The sequence below is a fragment of the Carassius gibelio genome, chromosome B14 (genome assembly GCF_023724105.1).
Source record: "Carassius gibelio isolate Cgi1373 ecotype wild population from Czech Republic chromosome B14, carGib1.2-hapl.c, whole genome shotgun sequence".
NCBI lineage: Eukaryota > Metazoa > Chordata > Actinopteri > Cypriniformes > Cyprinidae > Carassius > Carassius gibelio.
In genome coordinates, this window is record NC_068409.1 from 2,640,204 (window position 1) to 2,657,497 (window position 17,294).

The 17,294-nt window shown below is 34.9% G+C and overlaps 1 protein-coding gene across 13 annotated transcripts in view; it reads left to right on the forward strand.

Annotated features, from left to right (window-relative positions):
- Positions 1-17,294, forward strand: part of jakmip1 (janus kinase and microtubule interacting protein 1) — a 50,032-nt gene that overhangs the window by 14,366 nt on the left and 18,372 nt on the right. For 8 of the 13 annotated variants that reach the window (XM_052573764.1, XM_052573765.1, XM_052573766.1 and 5 more), the window contains exons 4-21: positions 417-596; positions 742-855; positions 1,469-1,615; positions 1,847-1,996; positions 3,567-3,626; positions 5,105-5,233; positions 7,968-8,093; positions 8,479-8,562; positions 10,228-10,290; positions 10,408-10,506; positions 13,074-13,169; positions 13,418-13,471; positions 13,552-13,617; positions 13,707-13,775; positions 13,929-14,006; positions 15,011-15,214; positions 15,357-15,422; positions 15,617-16,048. In XM_052573764.1, the coding sequence (XP_052429724.1) occupies positions 417-596; positions 742-855; positions 1,469-1,615; positions 1,847-1,996; positions 3,567-3,626; positions 5,105-5,233; positions 7,968-8,093; positions 8,479-8,562; positions 10,228-10,290; positions 10,408-10,506; positions 13,074-13,169; positions 13,418-13,471; positions 13,552-13,617; positions 13,707-13,775; positions 13,929-14,006; positions 15,011-15,214; positions 15,357-15,422; positions 15,617-15,784 (1,953 nt within the window). In that variant the 3' untranslated portion in view covers positions 15,785-16,048. The other 5 variants (XM_052573771.1, XM_052573773.1, XM_052573772.1 and 2 more) reach the window with 5 other exon arrangements.

Sequence of the window (17,294 nt, forward strand, 5' to 3'; positions counted from 1 at the left end):
ATTTAAAATATCTGTTTTCTATTTGAATTAATTTAAATTATTCAGCTTTCAGTCTTCAGTCTATTACATGATCCTTAAGAAATCATTCTAGTATTTTGATTTGGTGCTCAAAGCAACATTTCTTATGATCTCAATTTTGATAACTCAATATTATTTTTGTGGACACTGTGATACCCTTTTTTCAGGATTCTTCAATGAATAAAAAGTTCAAAATAACAGCATTTAATGTTAATAGAAATATTTTGTGACATTGTAAATGTCTTTACTGTCAAAAAACTAAAAACGTTTATATATCTGTGCATTACCTCCATGCTATTTTTGCTATTAGTTAGGTCTATAAGCAACTAGACCTAAAGGAAGGACATTTTGTGAAATGGACCACAAAAAGCATGTATTCAGATGTATGTTTGTTTCAGATGGACGAGTTGAAGAGCAGAGATCGTGTGGTGCAGTCACTGGAAAAAGAACTGGGAGTGCAGGCGGGACAGACCCAGCGTTTGTTGCTGCGGAAGGAGGAAGCAGAGCGGCATTATGGGAGTCCGAAGAGAGAGGTGGCGTCGTCTCTCGGGGAAAACTCAGACTCTGTCAGTAACCAGGTTCGTTCTGTTCGGCAAATAGAAATGGCTGATAAAAAGCTTTTATATTTTCAGGAACAGAAACACTGATTAGAGCTGAACAAACATGGCAGAGAGCTTTTTCCTTCACACCATCACACAATAAAGTTTGTTTATCCATTCATAGGACGTGGATGAGAAGGATGTTAGGAGATTTCACCTGAAGATTGCAGAGCTGCAGGCAGTCATCAGGAAACTAGAGGATAGGAACACCCTGCTTTCAGATGAGAGAAACGAACTGGTACATATACATCTAAACACTCTCAACAAAATAAAGACAAAAATTATATATGAATGTATTTAATAGGATCTTATATGAGCCATACACTGTAAAATATCCTGTTAAATGTACAGTAAAAAATTGCAGCTGTGGTTGCCAAAAATTCTGTGTAAAAATACTGACAATGTTTCAGTTGTTATCTAATGGAATATTGGTACCTGTATATTTTACCATTTATAAAAGAGTATTTAATTAAGTGAGAAAAATTTTATATACCAAGAACCTGAACTGCCAATGTTCTTTGTGTCTTAAAATGTACTGATAACCAGGTGGTACAATAGAAAGCCACATGATGAATCCAAAGCAAATGCCCTGTTCATAAACATGGCCAGTACTCACGCATATTACAATAATGCAATAATCAATATAACTAAATGTGTTCCTCTGTGTAAATTCATCCTAGCAATTAATGATTACACGGTTAGTTCTCAAACGATTTGTAAAAATCTGTAATATAATCCTCACACAGCAGGATCCTTTATGATATCTTCCAAATTATGATGGAAATCCCAGTTGGACTTTAGTACAGATGTCTTTCATTCTGTATGTAGATCAGTCTCTCTCTGTCATACAGCTGAAACGAGTGCGAGAAACAGAAGCAGAGATAAAGCCTCTCATGGAGAGGAATAAACGGCTGAATAAAAAGAATGAAGAGCTGCAGCAGACTCTACAGCGCATGGAGGACAAACTGAAGACACTCAGCAGAGAGAGCGCGGAACAGGTGTACTATAAAGAGAAAACTAAAAGTTATGGGAAATAATGTTGGATGGGACACGGTTTTAATAATCAGGATCTAATTGGCTCAGCCATTGTCATCATCAGAAAATAACATTTGATTCAGATTTGTTACATTTTGATAAACATTTTTATTCAGATTTAATTTAATGAACATTTAACATTTGTTACATTTGTACTTAATATAGAGTACATCTTTGTCGCTGTGTTTCCTCAGAAAGAGAAATCCCAGCAGAACTTGCAGCTGGGTGGGCTGAAGAGATACACCTCTCTAACAGACCTGAGTCAAGCCCACGAGCAACAGGAAGTCGAGTATCTGCGCTTGCAGATCAGCGAGCAGCGTGGTGTTATTGATGAGCTCACGCAGGTTTGACTCTTTCAGCCATAAACACACGTTTACATGTTTTTATCTGCAATTAGAATTTCAGAGCAGACAAAATTCAAGATAAAAAAATTTGAGTTTGCTAGTTAGCAGAGGGTTACAGCAGTGCACATGTTGTACAGTACACTATATACAACACAAAACTTTGCATTTTAAACACGAATGCATTAATAATAAATCATACTCACAGGCTGTGTTCCAGAGTCAAAATAAAGTGTGTACAGCTCCATCTTTAATGCATATTTGTTTTTCAAATCCCGGATTGAAATTTGCAAGGTTTGAAAAGCAGTCAAGAGTAAATTGATGGGCACACAATGAGAGGTCTGAATTATACTGTTGTTACTGTATAATACATTTTGCTTGGAAAAATTTGCTTTACAAAGTTTCAGAAGATTTTTACATTTTGTTTACAGGTTCTGAAAATTAAAATTTATTTCAGTGATAAGCGCAAAATAAAACCAAGAAATTCATTTAAAAAGTAAAGATTGTCAATTTAGATTTCATGTTATCTTTAAATCTATTTACAGATATATTCTGTGTCCTTGCCTAGTTTTATCTTATAATCTGTGTATATGTGTATTTGTATTTGTGTCCGTGTATTTGTACGGTGTGTGCTTATTCTCTAATTAGTCTCACCCTGTAATCATTTGTGTTTGGTAATCAGTGCTGTGTCTGTTAATTAGCTTGTTTACTTCATTAAGGCAAAGCCTAATTAGAAATGAATTACTATGTCACTCTCAATTTCTCTTTCCCTCCTTAATACTTCTGTTAATATGCACGCTGATATTACAGTATTGCCAGCAATACAGCAGAATTGCATGTGACAAAAAAGTTTACATACACTATTCATTTTTATAAGATATTCAAAAGTTTTTTTAATACCTTTATTCAGCAAGAGTGCGTTAAATTGACAGAAAAAAGTGACAGCAAAAAAAGCAATGTAATTTTCCACAAAAAAAGCAGTACAACGGTTTCATCACTGCCAATAATAAATGTTTCTTGAGTAACAAAACATTTTAGAATGAATTCTGAAAAATCATATAATATTGAAGAGTAATGGCTGCTGTAATTTCTGCTTTGCCATCACAGAAATAAATGACATTTTAAAATATGTTTAAACAGCTATTTTATATTGTAATAATAATATTTCTCAGTATGACTGTTTTTATCCTAGTTTTCATCAATTAAATGCAGCCTTGTTGAGCATAAGAGACTTAAACACACAGTAGTGTAAACTTGTTGGACTGTAACACTCATACTTGATTCAATGTGAAAATAAACTCACTCTTTAAATATATTGCTGAATAAGGATTCAAGATTTGTCACATAAAAGTTATATGACATACAACAAGCAGTAAAATGTAGGGCTGGCATACTCTTTAAATAATAAGAAAAATATATACACAATATATTAAACTACTACACAGATGATGTGCAGAGATGTAAACTATGTGCAGTGAGGATGAGATGCATATAGTTGCAAGATTCTAAGTTGTGTGTTTTTGTATTGTATTGTTATCAACTTATTTAATGTGATGTCTGGATGTGCTTTCAGGAACGGGACAGGCTGATAATCAACAAAAAGAACAGGCGAAAAAACATCAAGTTGCCCAGGGTGAGCTGATTTTCTCATTCATAGAATTATATTGAACCATATTTGGAGTCTCTTTGAGGGAAGTTTTGCTCTGGTTACTTTCTCTTTTTTGTTAAATCATATGGACACTGTCACTAAGCAACTGTCTCCTGTGAGGAGTGAGTGTGTGTATGTTTCTTCGTGTGTGCTGGCTACATTGGCACATTAATTGGCCTCTCGAGACCTTTAAATCAAGCCATGTTCTTTTTCTTTCTCATGCTTTCACCAGCTAAACATCACTTAAAAAATCTCTGATTTTTGAGGTAAAGTCAGTCATTCAAACAAATAAAAAACAAACGTCCGTTAAAGCAACTGTGATTGTGTTTGGGTTTACTTCACTGTAGTGTGGATACAAAATTATCCATTTTTTGTTAACTAAATTGACAAAACCTCCTTTGGGAACATTTGAGGATGTCATGAATTAAAAAAAAAACATGCTACTAAATAAATGAAATAAAGTTTTATTCCAAAAATGTATGAGTGTGGGTGAAATAATTGATATATTAGCTATTTATGATTAGTTTTATACTGTATACACTACATGTCCTATGACGTAAACCTGTGTGTGTGTTTGTGGTGCTGTGAGGTGGGGTTTAATTGTTCGTTCTCAAGAACTGTTGCTATGGAGGTGGAGTCAGTGGACTTGACTATAAATTCACACAAGAAAGAAACATCAAGACATTACCGTAACACAGGCTTTAGCACACATTAGTAACTCATTTCCTGTAAGTGTGAACACTGAGGAAGATGATGCTGGTTAAAGAGGTTAAAAGGATATACCGCATACCATGACACTGGACTGAGGAGCACATCCAGTATGCCAGAGTACTTCCTGCTGGTGCTGTATCTCTCCATGTTCCTGTGTCTGTGTGCTCTGGTGTGTCTGTATTTCTCTGGCTGTCAGGAGATGACCTACAAACACGATGGTAAGAGAGCGATTGCGTAGTGATTTCAAAGGACATCTGCGTGCCAGCTACATACTGTATTTTTTAAATGATTATTCTGGATTTAGAAACAAGTCACACTGTGTTCACAGCATATGTGGGTAGTAATGACAATAATGTTGACTCCCTCGTTTTGTAGAACAAAAAATGAAAATTTTGATTAATGCATTTAATGTAAGACATTCCAAAAGGTTTAAAAGCAGAAATGGTCAGGGTCATATTTTTATTTAAATCACTCGCATTAATTTTTCCGTGGCACTGATGTTAGGTGAACTTCTGGTCATGCGTTACCATCATAATTCCTGTGGGTGGATTTCTATCTGTGTAAACAAAAGAGGGGAGAGACAAACTGTACTGTGCGGATCGACACAGTATGTTCATATTTGGCATAGGCTACTTGCGGATATTGTCTGAAAGTTGTATCGGACTTTAGTTTGGTTATAACGGGGGTTTTAATGCACAAGTTTAACGTGAATCTGTTTAAAATATTGAAGCACTGGTTTCTTTCTTTTTCAGAGGCATGTTGTGGAGACATATTTTGGATTTGACGAAGAATCTGTCGATTCTGAAACGTCATCTCTGACATCATATAACACCGACCGCACAGATCACACCCCTGCTACCCCCGAAGAGGATCTTGAAGATGTATGTCATGTAACAAATTATTTTACAAAGCTTAATACCTGCACTAAAACACTCTTACAGCTGAATATACCATGGTTCAAAAGTTTGGGGTCAGTAAGATTTTTTTTTTCCTCACAAAGGCTGCATTTACTTGATCAAAAATGCAGTAAAGAGAGTTATATAGTGAAATATTATTACAATTTGAAATATCTGTTTTGTATTTTATGATGTCATTTATTGTTGTGAGGGCAGAACTGAATTTTTAGCATCATTTACTGTTTTCTGTATCAAATTATCATTTAGAAATAATTATTATTTGCTAATTTATTGCTCAAGACTTGTTATTCTTATTATTTTCGATGTTGAAAATAATTTTGTGGAAACCGTGATGCACTTTAATCAGGATAATTTGATAAATTAAAAGATCAAAAGAACAGCTTTTGTTTGAAATGGAAATCTTTTGCATCATTATACTGTAAATGTCTTTACTGAAAAAAGTTTTATTTAAATAAATTAATGCTTTCATTCACCAATGACACATTACGTTCCTTAAAAACGACAGTAAATAAAAGAATTACTGACCCTACACTTTAGAATGGTAGTGTACATCCAATCCAAATGCACCAGTTAGCATCTTAATCCTGTTTACATCTGTCTCTTAAACCATATTTTCCTGTACTATCCATCTAAGCTCCTGAGAAGACTTTTTTTCTTACTTTTTAGCTCTTTTTTTCATATGTGTAACTTGCTTTGTACGTTTAAATTGGATAATACATTAAATAATTTAGCTTATTAAAGCCCAGTACAGCTACTTACTTACTGTCCATGAAAATTTGATTACGATTACTTAAATCAAATTCTGAGCAACCACATAGCAAACAACTCCAAACATTTTCCAGCCATATAGCAGTACCACGACAATAATTAACACCACCCTTACATTTTGATTATCTTCTGACAGCATAAAACTGTAGTCTGCATATTCATTTCATAAACTGGCCAGCCTGGGAGAGTGTAAACATGGTGTCAGACTACAGTCTTTGTTTAATTCAAAGCATTCATTTGAATTAGGCTTGTTATTTGGTCAGATGTAGTTAAGCGTTGTGCTCAAGGGACCATGATGAGGCATCTCAGCAGTTCTCTTGTTCATAAGTGGTCCCCTACCTTCATGTTGTTTACTGATAGCCAGAGCTAGTTAACGAGGAGTGGGATTATCAGCAAGTCATTAAATGCACCATGAAGACGATCCCATAACAATGTGTTCATGCAGTGTTCTCAGCTCCCTCGAATATGCTGTTCATTAAATAAGATTTTCTTCACTAAATGTCATAACAATTAGGCACAAATTTGATTTAAGTTTGATTTTAGTTTACTGACTGAAACTGTTACTAACTGTAAACAGTTGTTTGTTTACAACAAGCATTTTATTGTTGCACAATGTAAACTGTATTATCGCACAGCTGCATAAAGTCGGGTATTTATTATATTCAGCTTTATCTGTATATATACAGTGTGCTCATGTAAAGCAATATAAAACACAGGAAATGTAATCTATTTTATGTGCTAAATTTAACTATGATTAATGTATTAAAACATTATAAACAATAACATCATGATTTCCTGTAATGCTGATTTAAAACATTGTGTATTATGATACAATACTCTGCACAATCTGAATTTGTTGCAGAATACAATTAAACTGATGTTCTTATCTGGCCAGAGCACACTATTTTCAGACACTATTTCCCAGTTTAATACTGTAAAGCTGCTTTGACACAATCTGCATTGTAAAAAGCGCTAAATAAATAATGGTGACTTGACTTGACATTGTGTATTGTAAAATAATGGGATTCATGATAATTACAGAAACTTTTACAGGAATGCAATTTATCTGTATTAAATATAATGGGCTTTTATGATACACAAGCAGAAGAAATGTATTTGTAAATCCTAGGAAGGTTTTGCGTTTGATGCGTTTGAACAATCTGAAATCATGCATCCCAGTCCTACTTGGGTAGTTCACCCAAAAAATAAACATTTGTCTAAAATTTGTCAAAAAGATGTTCCCACTGCAGGCAAACAAAATCATATCCAAAAGAAAGAGAAAAAGGAAATAGATAGCACAATAATAACTGAAATATGAATGAGACAAACTTGTCTAAAGGTTGTTTTGAGTTGTGTTTTTTGGTTTCATGAATTACTTAACTAGCCTTTTCCTTATAATAGTTCACCTATAAATGAAAATTTGGTTTCACTTTATTTTGATTGTTGACTTTAAGTAATATTACACCTACATATCTACTACCTCTCAAAATTACAAATTTGCAAAGTTACTTTTAGTCGGTAGAATGTCTGGTGGGACACCATCACAATAAAGAGTTAGATATTAAGCAGACAGTCAAATAATACTCTAATGAGAATAAGTTGACATGTAGGTGCAAAGTTACTTATAGTCATCTGAATGCTCAAAATAGGGACCATTTTTACCTTCTTGTCCGTACAAACCTGTATGACTTTCTTGGTGTTGTATAAACTCCACACCACTTCCCTCAAAACTCTTTGGTTGCCAAAATTTTTGAAACTATAATCTTTTGTGTTAACCAGTCGAAAGAAAGTCGTACAGGTTTAGAACAACTTGAGGGTGAGCATATGTCATGTAAAATGATTTCATATTTTACATTAACAGCTGGGAATTACTTGGCCAGCATTCTCATGAACAAATGTGACAAACGGAATTGCATTTGTTATTCATCAGGCCTTTTCCCGAGAGGAGGCAGAGCTGCGATTTCGGCAGCTGACACGAGAGTACCAGGCACTGCAGCGAGCTTACGCCCTTCTGCAGGAGACTACGGGGCCTCTGGACCCTGAGAGACACTGCAGGGTGAGGGCCCGTGACGCCAACTCCACAGACGCATGTTTAACCCCACCAACACTGGACATTCTGAAACATTCTGAAATTCCATTATCATCATCGTCATTATTTTTTATTTTATTTTATATTTTAGATCTGAATCAAATTGTGCTGATGTTTAAATACCGAAAAATTCCAAGACCTCTTCCCTTACCCACACTGACATACAGCCAGCATTGTAGCAAGCATGGCCGAAAATCCCTGCCTCAAAAAAAAAAAAAAAAAAAAAACTATCAAAATTTAAACATCTGTCATTTGAAATTCTTTTGAAATTCAAAAGAAGCCAATATAGACTGTTTATGCGTATATATGCCCTGGGCTGGCTCTTTGATTGGCTCTGTGCTCTGTCCGTCAGACACGGGAGCAGCTGCAGACGGAGCTGATTGGCTGTCAGGCACGGATTGCCGACCTGGAGCGGAGCTTGGCAGAGAAGGGGCAGGTAAATAAGAAAGAGGGCGGGGAGAAGACACCCCTGACTCCAGTCACATTGGCTTTGCTGCTTGTCTTTCTAACAGCCATGCTTGTGTGCTGGCGCTACAAAGAGAGGATATGGCACCAAAACATGTGACTTCCCCCCAGGATCAGCCATACTGTACAGATTTTGTCAGTCATACTTTACAGTTTTCTTTATTTCTGTAAATTTTCTTTTGCTTGACCAGTGCTTTATTTTGCTTTTTCAATGTTTATTGTAAACACATCAATCAGCAGTTAATTATGGTGTAATCGTTTCATATTCATGCTATTTGTGCCCTGCCATCTCCCTTTTATACTATAACCTTGTTTTCATAGCCTGCCTTAACAGTAGATTTTACAACTGCAGTACATCCTGACCGCTGAACAAAAATTGGTCATGTAATTACATTTGTGTGATTCATGGAAGTGGGCATTCCCTCCAGAGCACTTTTTTGGGGGCAATTTATTTTCCACAACTCTGTGATTGGTGGGATTTTCTGTACAGCATCATGGGTAATGCAGTTTCTCACTACAAATTCTGCTGTTAAATTTGGTTATTATAAAACAATGTGGCCTGTGGCTTCAACAAAAGCAAATAGCATCAATTAACAACCTCAAAACTCACAACGGGTCTGTCTTTAAGTTTGTAAGTCATGAAAAATAATTTCCCCTATAGGGAGAAAATTAGTTTTGTACTTCTGGAACTGTTGCACGCTATTTCAACATCCATTAAAACACACAAAAAAAAAACAACAACATGCATATAAACCAGATTTTTCCTATAATTAAACAATTAAGGCAAGCTTACATTGTCTTCTCTGATATAACAACTCTTGTTGAAATCTCAGAAAATATAGTTTTGTTTTTTTAATGACCCTTTAATAGTATGGGAAGCAGAACTGTGAATTATTCTGCATTTGCTAAATGTTTCAAACAGTAGCGTGCAACAATGTTTATGCATGATCTCATCATGTTGCTTGTTTAATTAGGCGAATGCTGACCATCTATTATTTTAGAAAATAAAATGTAGTATTTTTACTCAAATTTTTGTTCCAAATAAAAGAGAAAAAGAGAGACCAAAAAGAGTTACAAACCAAAGTTTATATTAGTTGCAGTTCACACTGAAACACTGGTAATGGAAATGCATTGTTTCCCTGTTGTAAATAATAAGAGAAATATGGTAGTATGCTATTTCGAACTTAGCTATTTTTGGCTTAATGATCAGTTTGTCATTGGTCAGCCTGCTCTTGCATGTATTTCTTTTCTATTCTATGCTTGACTCTTATTGCTTGCTTGATGTTTTTTCTTCCCTGTAAAATATGGAAGTGGACTTTCTTGCATGCAATCTAATAAATATCTGCTATTTCTCCATCTTTAACTTCTCATTTTATTTAATTTTTTATTTTTTTCTCTATGTGTTTCTTTGTTTATGATGAGCTCAAAATAGTTTTTTTGTTAATGCTGAGCTGAGTTTAAAGCTAACGATTATTTGATAATTGATCTGAGAGTATTTTAGTTGACACAAGTACATGAGAGTGTGGATTGTGTGTATGATTAGTGATAATAGGAGTGTTAGTAAAGTACCAGTAGTGTAATTTGTAGTGGTGTGTGTGTGTGTGTGTGTGTGTGTGTGTTGCTTTATGTTATGCAGGACTCAAAATGGGTGGAGGAAAAGCAAAATCTTCTCAGGGTGAACCAGGAACTCAGAGGAAAGGTATAGCGTTTGTTTGCTGTTTGAAAAAGCCTGTTTCCTACAATCTACATATGCTCAAACATAAGCACTTAACATTCTTCTGGCGTGTGTTTCTGTGTGTTTGTGTGTATGTGGTAGATAGTGTCGCTGGAGCAGTGTGAAATGCGATTACGCTCAGAAGTTCAAGACACCCTGGATCAGAATGAGCTGCTTGAGTTCCGCATTCTAGAACTGGAAGTAAGAGAATCTGTTTTGCTCCCACAGCAGCAAACAGGGACGGCCAAACCCGGCTCATGTCTACACAAGCTACACACTTGAATCCATTTTACCACACATCCACAAAACTGCCACTGCATTGATTTGTTTTTATGTTTCATGTTGCTATAGATATTTTCATACACATTTCAAATGTCTTTTTTTTCTGTTTCAAGAACTGTATATTTATATCACTATTGTTTTGTAAATTATAAGTTTTAGTGGAATAAAATTTATTTGAATGAAACCCCTCACTATTCTTTTTTTTTCTTTTCGTTTTGACTGCACTTCCTGCATGTGTTTTTATGTGTACACACAAATTCACTATTATTTAATGGTCATGTCAACTTTTCAGTCAGCAGATCATTATTCCACCCAACACAGCTGTATGCCTATGTACTCCTTTAGTTTGATTGCACAGTCCTATAGATATTCTATGGGATGTTGAAATAACGTTGTGATCATTGTGAAATATTTGTGAGAAGATATTAAATTTGCAGAATCCAATTGGCATTACAGTCGTGGCCAAAAGTTTTGGCAGTGACATACATTTTGTGTTTTGCAAAAATTGCTACTTAAGCTGTTGTGGTGTTCATTTACATTGTTTCTACAAGTACTGGCAGTGACATAATCTAGAAACAATGTGAATGGACACCACAACAGCTTTAGTAGCAATTTTAGCAAAACACAAAATGTATGTCACTGCCAGTAATTTTTGCCATGACTGAATACGGTAAAGGCAGCTTCCAATTAGAAAGCACTCTTTCTTAGTTCAAATTACTACATATACAGTTAATAAGTGCATACTGTTTGATTACAGAAATAACTCAGAGTGTGTGGTTTGTAAATAATACAGTTGAAACATTAGTTTGTTTGAATGTGCTTGTTTGAGTGTGCTTCCCCCAGAAATCTAAATTCGGTCACCCTTTTGTTACTTCAAATATGTTTGCCTTATGTGTGTGTGTGTGTGTGTGTGTGTGCTCTTGTTTTTGTGACATATCAGGACACAACTCTGTATAATGACATGGGTATGACACAGGTATTTCAAGGAGAGGGTGACTTATGAGGACATAACCCATGTCCCCAATTTTCAAAACGCTTATAAACCATACAGAATTAGATTTTTTGAGAAAGTTAAAATGCACAAAGTTTCCTGTGAGGGTTAGGGTTAGGTGTAGGGTTGGTGTAGGGCCATATAATATACAGTTTGTACAGTATAAAAACTATTACGCCTATGGGATGTCCCCACTTTTTACAAAAACAAACGTGTGTGTCTGTGTGTATGTATGTATGTATGTATATGTATATATCTATATATATATATATATATCTATATATATATAGTCCTTCAGCATTCTACATTTTTAAAGCATTTTTAGTCAATGATTACATTGTACAGACAGCTTAGAACATCCTTAATATTGTACACATGGAACATCTAATTATAATTTGGTCATGTGATCAGTAGTCGTTTCCACACTTATTTATGCATCTTGAAGACACTTTTATCCAAAGTGACTTACAGTATAGGAGAACATAAACAGATTGTCAGAGAGCCTACAACATTCAAAAACATTCATAGTACCAGCATACATTCTGTTCCATAATGTTGCATGAAGTGCAATATGAACTCATCTGTATGTGTAAGTCTTTCATTAGCATTCTATGTAAAGGTATATGAATGTCAAAAATGTCACCACTACCTTTTATGATGTTTCAAACCCATATTACTTTCTGTATTCTGTTAAACACAGATAATGAATATTTGAAGAAAATCCTGGCTATTCTTTCAATGCAAGTAAAAAGGAACTGCCCTCGTGACAAAAAGTACACTTTACCATACTTTTAAAATATAGTAATTCATTTTCATAATATACTTTAAAAAAATATACTTACGTGTGAAGTAAATGTAATGTTTTTGAATGCTTAAATGCACATTGTTTTCTTTAAATCTTAATTAAAAAAAAGTACATTACAGAGTGTACTTTTTAAGTATATAGTGTGTGAAACGGTCATGAAAGTGTATTTGCTTCTATTACACTTGATTGGTATTAATTTCAGCTATATATTACATGCAAGTACAGTTTCTAAAAATATACTTTAAAGTACACTGCAAGTGCACATTGAGTACAATTAAGTGCAGGTATTTTTCACATGATACAAAATACATATTAAAGTACTGTAAATGTGCATAGTGCATTGTTCATAAATTCCCAGTCTCTTGAAGTCATATAATGAATGAAAATGTAAGTAATATTTACCTATGCTATTGTATGATTTAAGAAGACATGGACCATCTTTATGTGCTTCTTTATACTTTTTGGACTCTCGGTCACTACCAAATTTTTGTATGTTGAAGAGATGTCTGGATATTGTTGAACAGTTTTATTTTTATTTTATTTTTTTTTACAATCCAAAAATATTTAATTACTTAACTATTACTTTAAAAGAAAAGTCTCTCTCCAGATACTATTACACAACCCCCCCACCCCCCACCACCCAATAAAAGCTTTCTTTATATTTCACCACCGATTCCCTTTTTTTAATAGGAGAGGGAACGCCGTTCTCCTGCCTTTAACCTGCAAATCTCTGCCTCTGAAAACAACAGTATCCTACAGCTACACTGCCAGCAAGAGGGTGTCAAGGTAAAGCCCACACACTACTGGTATACTGTATTAACTATATAATGTATTTACTATATTAATGTGTGGTTGAAGGAATGTGTCAGCTCAGCTCCACTGATTTATAGAATATACAATGATACAATAAACTTTATACTATGCATTTCATATACTGTATGATAAAATAAATTGCACCCTTCACACAGTTGCTTAAATGTACCATATTATAACATGCTGTATGTTGGCCTCATCTTCATGTGTGTTTGGTTTAGGATGTCATCATTCCTGACCTCATGAAAAAGCTTGACATTCTTGGGGATAATGGGGTATGTTTTTTGCCATTATATGTGCACGCATCACTCATGTTTCTCAAAAAAGAGTTGAAATGAACACTTATCTTTGGCAGAACTTGCGAAACGAGGAGCAAGTGACAGTCATTCAAGCAGGCACTGTGCTGTCTTTATGTGAAAAGGTATCATCTCTTTCATTCTCTAAATCCTCAAAGATAAGATGCCTTATTTTGTCAGTGGTTATATTGTATTGTTATATCTTTGTGACCAGTGGCTGAAGCAGATTGACAGCACTGAGGCGGCCCTGACGCAGAAAATGGTTGATCTGGAGAACGAGAAGGTAAGATTATCCATTCGTGTCATCTGAGATGAATGTGTTGTATTTGTTCCAACAGCTGGTCTAGCGATAGATGAGGCTTGATGACACTTGATTAAAAATGTATCATTTGTGCATGGTCTTTTCTTGACCGTGGTGAACTGATGTTATCAACAGGAGCTGTTCAGTAAACAGAAAGGTTTCCTGGAAGAGGAGCTAGACTACAGGAAGCAAGCTCTCGATCAGTCCCAACTGGTAGGACTTGAGATTATGTAGCAGTGTAAACGGATACTTCTGGATACTTGTGTATAATCAGTATGTAATTGTGAATACTTTTACAAATGTTCTTGCTAGATTTTGTTCTCAACAATGTGTCAGCAAAATAAATGTTGTTGGCTGACCACAGGAGAAGCTAAATATAAAACAAATTAAATGTACTATTTGGCCAAGATACATATACAGTATATGACCCGGGACCACAAACCAGTCAGAAGAGTTATTCGAAATTGAGATTTATTCATCTTCTGATGTATACTCCATTGATATATGGTTTGTTAGGAAAGGACATTATTTGCCTGAGATACAACTATTTGATAGTCTGGAATCTGAGGGTGCAAAGAATCAAAATATTGAGAAAACGAAAGTTGTATACATTTAAAGCTGTTCAAATGAAGTCTTTGGCAATGCATATTACTAATCAAAAAATAAGTTCTGATATATTTACTGTAGGAAATAAAATATCTTCATGGAACATGATCTTTACTTAATATCCTAATGATATTTGGAATAAAATAAACATTATAATTGCACAAAATTAATTAGTTCCAAGGTTCTACTGAAATGAAAATATACCAAAATAGTGTTTTGGGCAATAGTGTTTAAGATGTAACTTTAATTAAGCTGTCAAGTACTAGACAAATGTTGTGATTAAATTCTATTTATCATAAATTAAATAATATATACACTAATATTGAAAATTTGGGGGTTAAAATACGTTTTTCAAAGCATCCTACTGAACAAAAACTTTTAAGCAATAGTGTCACGTTGGCGAGGTACAGTAGTTAAACACAGGAAGAGTACACTAAGTTTGTACAATAAGTACCTTAATATCTTTTTAGAAAGTGACTAACATTAATTTGTGCCATATTTGTGGCAAGTGCCAGTTCGGTCAGTTTGACCAAAAGTATATGGTCAAAAGCATACTCGTTACCGTTTGCCATTTATAAATAATTGTGTACGTGTTTGTTTGTTGTGTTTAGAGGGTGCAGGAGCTTGAGGCCACGTTATATGCTGCCCTGCAGCAGGATCCAGACAGCTGTGTGGGGGAGAGTTTGAGTGACAGGCAGCGAGCGAAGCTGGCCGAGTCAATGGAGGCAGTACGGAGACAGATCCTGCGGCAGAGTCGACATGCCGACACACTCGTCCTACAACAGCGCATGGAGCTCCTCCAGTCTGCACAGCAGGTCGGGATCTATGCATGTGTTCATTAGTAAACTTGCCAAAAAAGTACTTGTCTAAAAAATAAATCCGCTTGGCCAGTTCTCTCAATATCTCTTTATGTGTTTCATTCAAGAACGGTTTGTTGTTTTATCATTTGACTTACAGAGGATCAGAGAACTAGAAGATAAGATTGACATGCAGAGAAGACAAATCAAAGAGATTGAAGAGAAGGTGTGTATGGATGTGTCCTTCTCTCGTGTTTATCAGAGTGTTAGATCATGTTGTGGATACATACTGTCTCTGAAATTTTCTTCTTTCAAGTTGGGATGTAAGACTGATTCCTCTTATCCTTTCCTCTCTCTTTTTTGAATTTTGTGTTTATTATAATTTATAGTTTTTGTTCCTTTTCTTGTTTTTCTCCCTAGCTTTTATTCTCTGGCCTTAACACCACCCCCCCACCACACACACACACACACACACACACACACACATCATATTCTCTCTCTATGTCTCTTTCTGTCTCTCACTGTCTTTCTCTAACACACACAGGTGCAGTATCTAGACGAAAGATACAAACTCATCTTGCCACTTGAAACTTTGGTGACACAATCATTCCTCAGTTTGTTGTACAAAACATGTTTTTAAATATTTTATGAAGAGTTTCCAAAGAGAAACATTCGTATTTCAAAAGTTTCGTAGGCTGCTTAATTTTGTTTTGTCCAATTTAAATTGTATGAACAAATATATAATTGAATGCACCATAAATATTTGTTATAATGAGTATTTAAAGACACACCGCACTTGTCAGACTTGTCAGACTGCTTTTAGTTTCAATAAATAAAGTTGTATTTTTTTCAGATGTGCTCTTGAAGGCTTTATTAAAATTATGGATAACTGTACATTTCTAAAGTTTAAATCAGATGTGAACAAGAAAATGGGTGGTGCACATTTTTACTTGAAAGCAAGCTATTATTTTGATCAACCAATAGGTGTCAGTAAAGTAATAAAACTTCCGTCATCCTTATGCCTTCTGGGATGGGGAAAAAGGACTGCAGACCGTCTCATTCATCTGACCTGAGTTCATTTCTCTGTGCTAGACTTATCAGATGGAGATGACAAACTTTTGTAGTCCCAATCAGAGAAGGTGGCAGACCATTGATTAAAAATAACATAAAAAAAGCATGTGAGAAGACAAGGTGTAGCCAGAAAAGTGTGGACGCCTGTGTGAATGAAGGCAATGAAAGAAGCAGGAGCAGAGTGTTAAAGAAATCAGCAGGAGTGAGGCTGAACACCTCAAAATGTTCTCATACGCGCTGACAAACAGGAAATAAACCCATGTGTTTACGCACAGATTCCTGAGCCAGAGAGATGATCTCAGCTGAAGCCTGAACAAACTTCCCTGACAAAAATAGAGTTGGACAGAATAAGAGAGATTTGATTTAATCAGTGTGAGCTACATGATTAAACATAGTGCAGATTAGCACTCATCTGGAGAGTGATGAATGAATGATGATGTATGATGGACACCTGACGCAAACCACCAAAAACAAGCCGCTCAAGCTAGTGAATTTCCATATGTGTTCCTTGACTTAAGTTGCTAGGTTATATTTTAAGCAATAGCCACAAAAAAAAAAAAAAAAAAAAACATTGTATTGGTAAAAATTATTGATTTTTCTTTTATGCCAAAATTCATTAGGACATTAAGTAAAGATCTTGTTCTTTGAAGATATTTTGTACATTTCCTACCATAAATACGGTATATCAAAACTTTATTTTTTGATTAGTGATATGCGTTGCTAAGAATTTATTTGGATAATTTTAAAGGTGATTTTCTCAGTATTTGTTTCATTTGTATTAAAAAATGTTGCAACCTCAATTTTCAAATAGTTGTATCTCGGCCAAATATTGTCCGATCCTAATAAACCATACATCAATGGAAAGCTTATTTATTCAAATCTCAATTTCGAAGAATGTACACTTAAGACTGGTTTTGTGATCCAGGGGAACATACAGTATGTTAAACTGATACAGTTACTTTCAGAGTTTTTCGATATGTTATTTTCAGATACCGTTAATCAAACTGTCCTTCACACACACATTCTG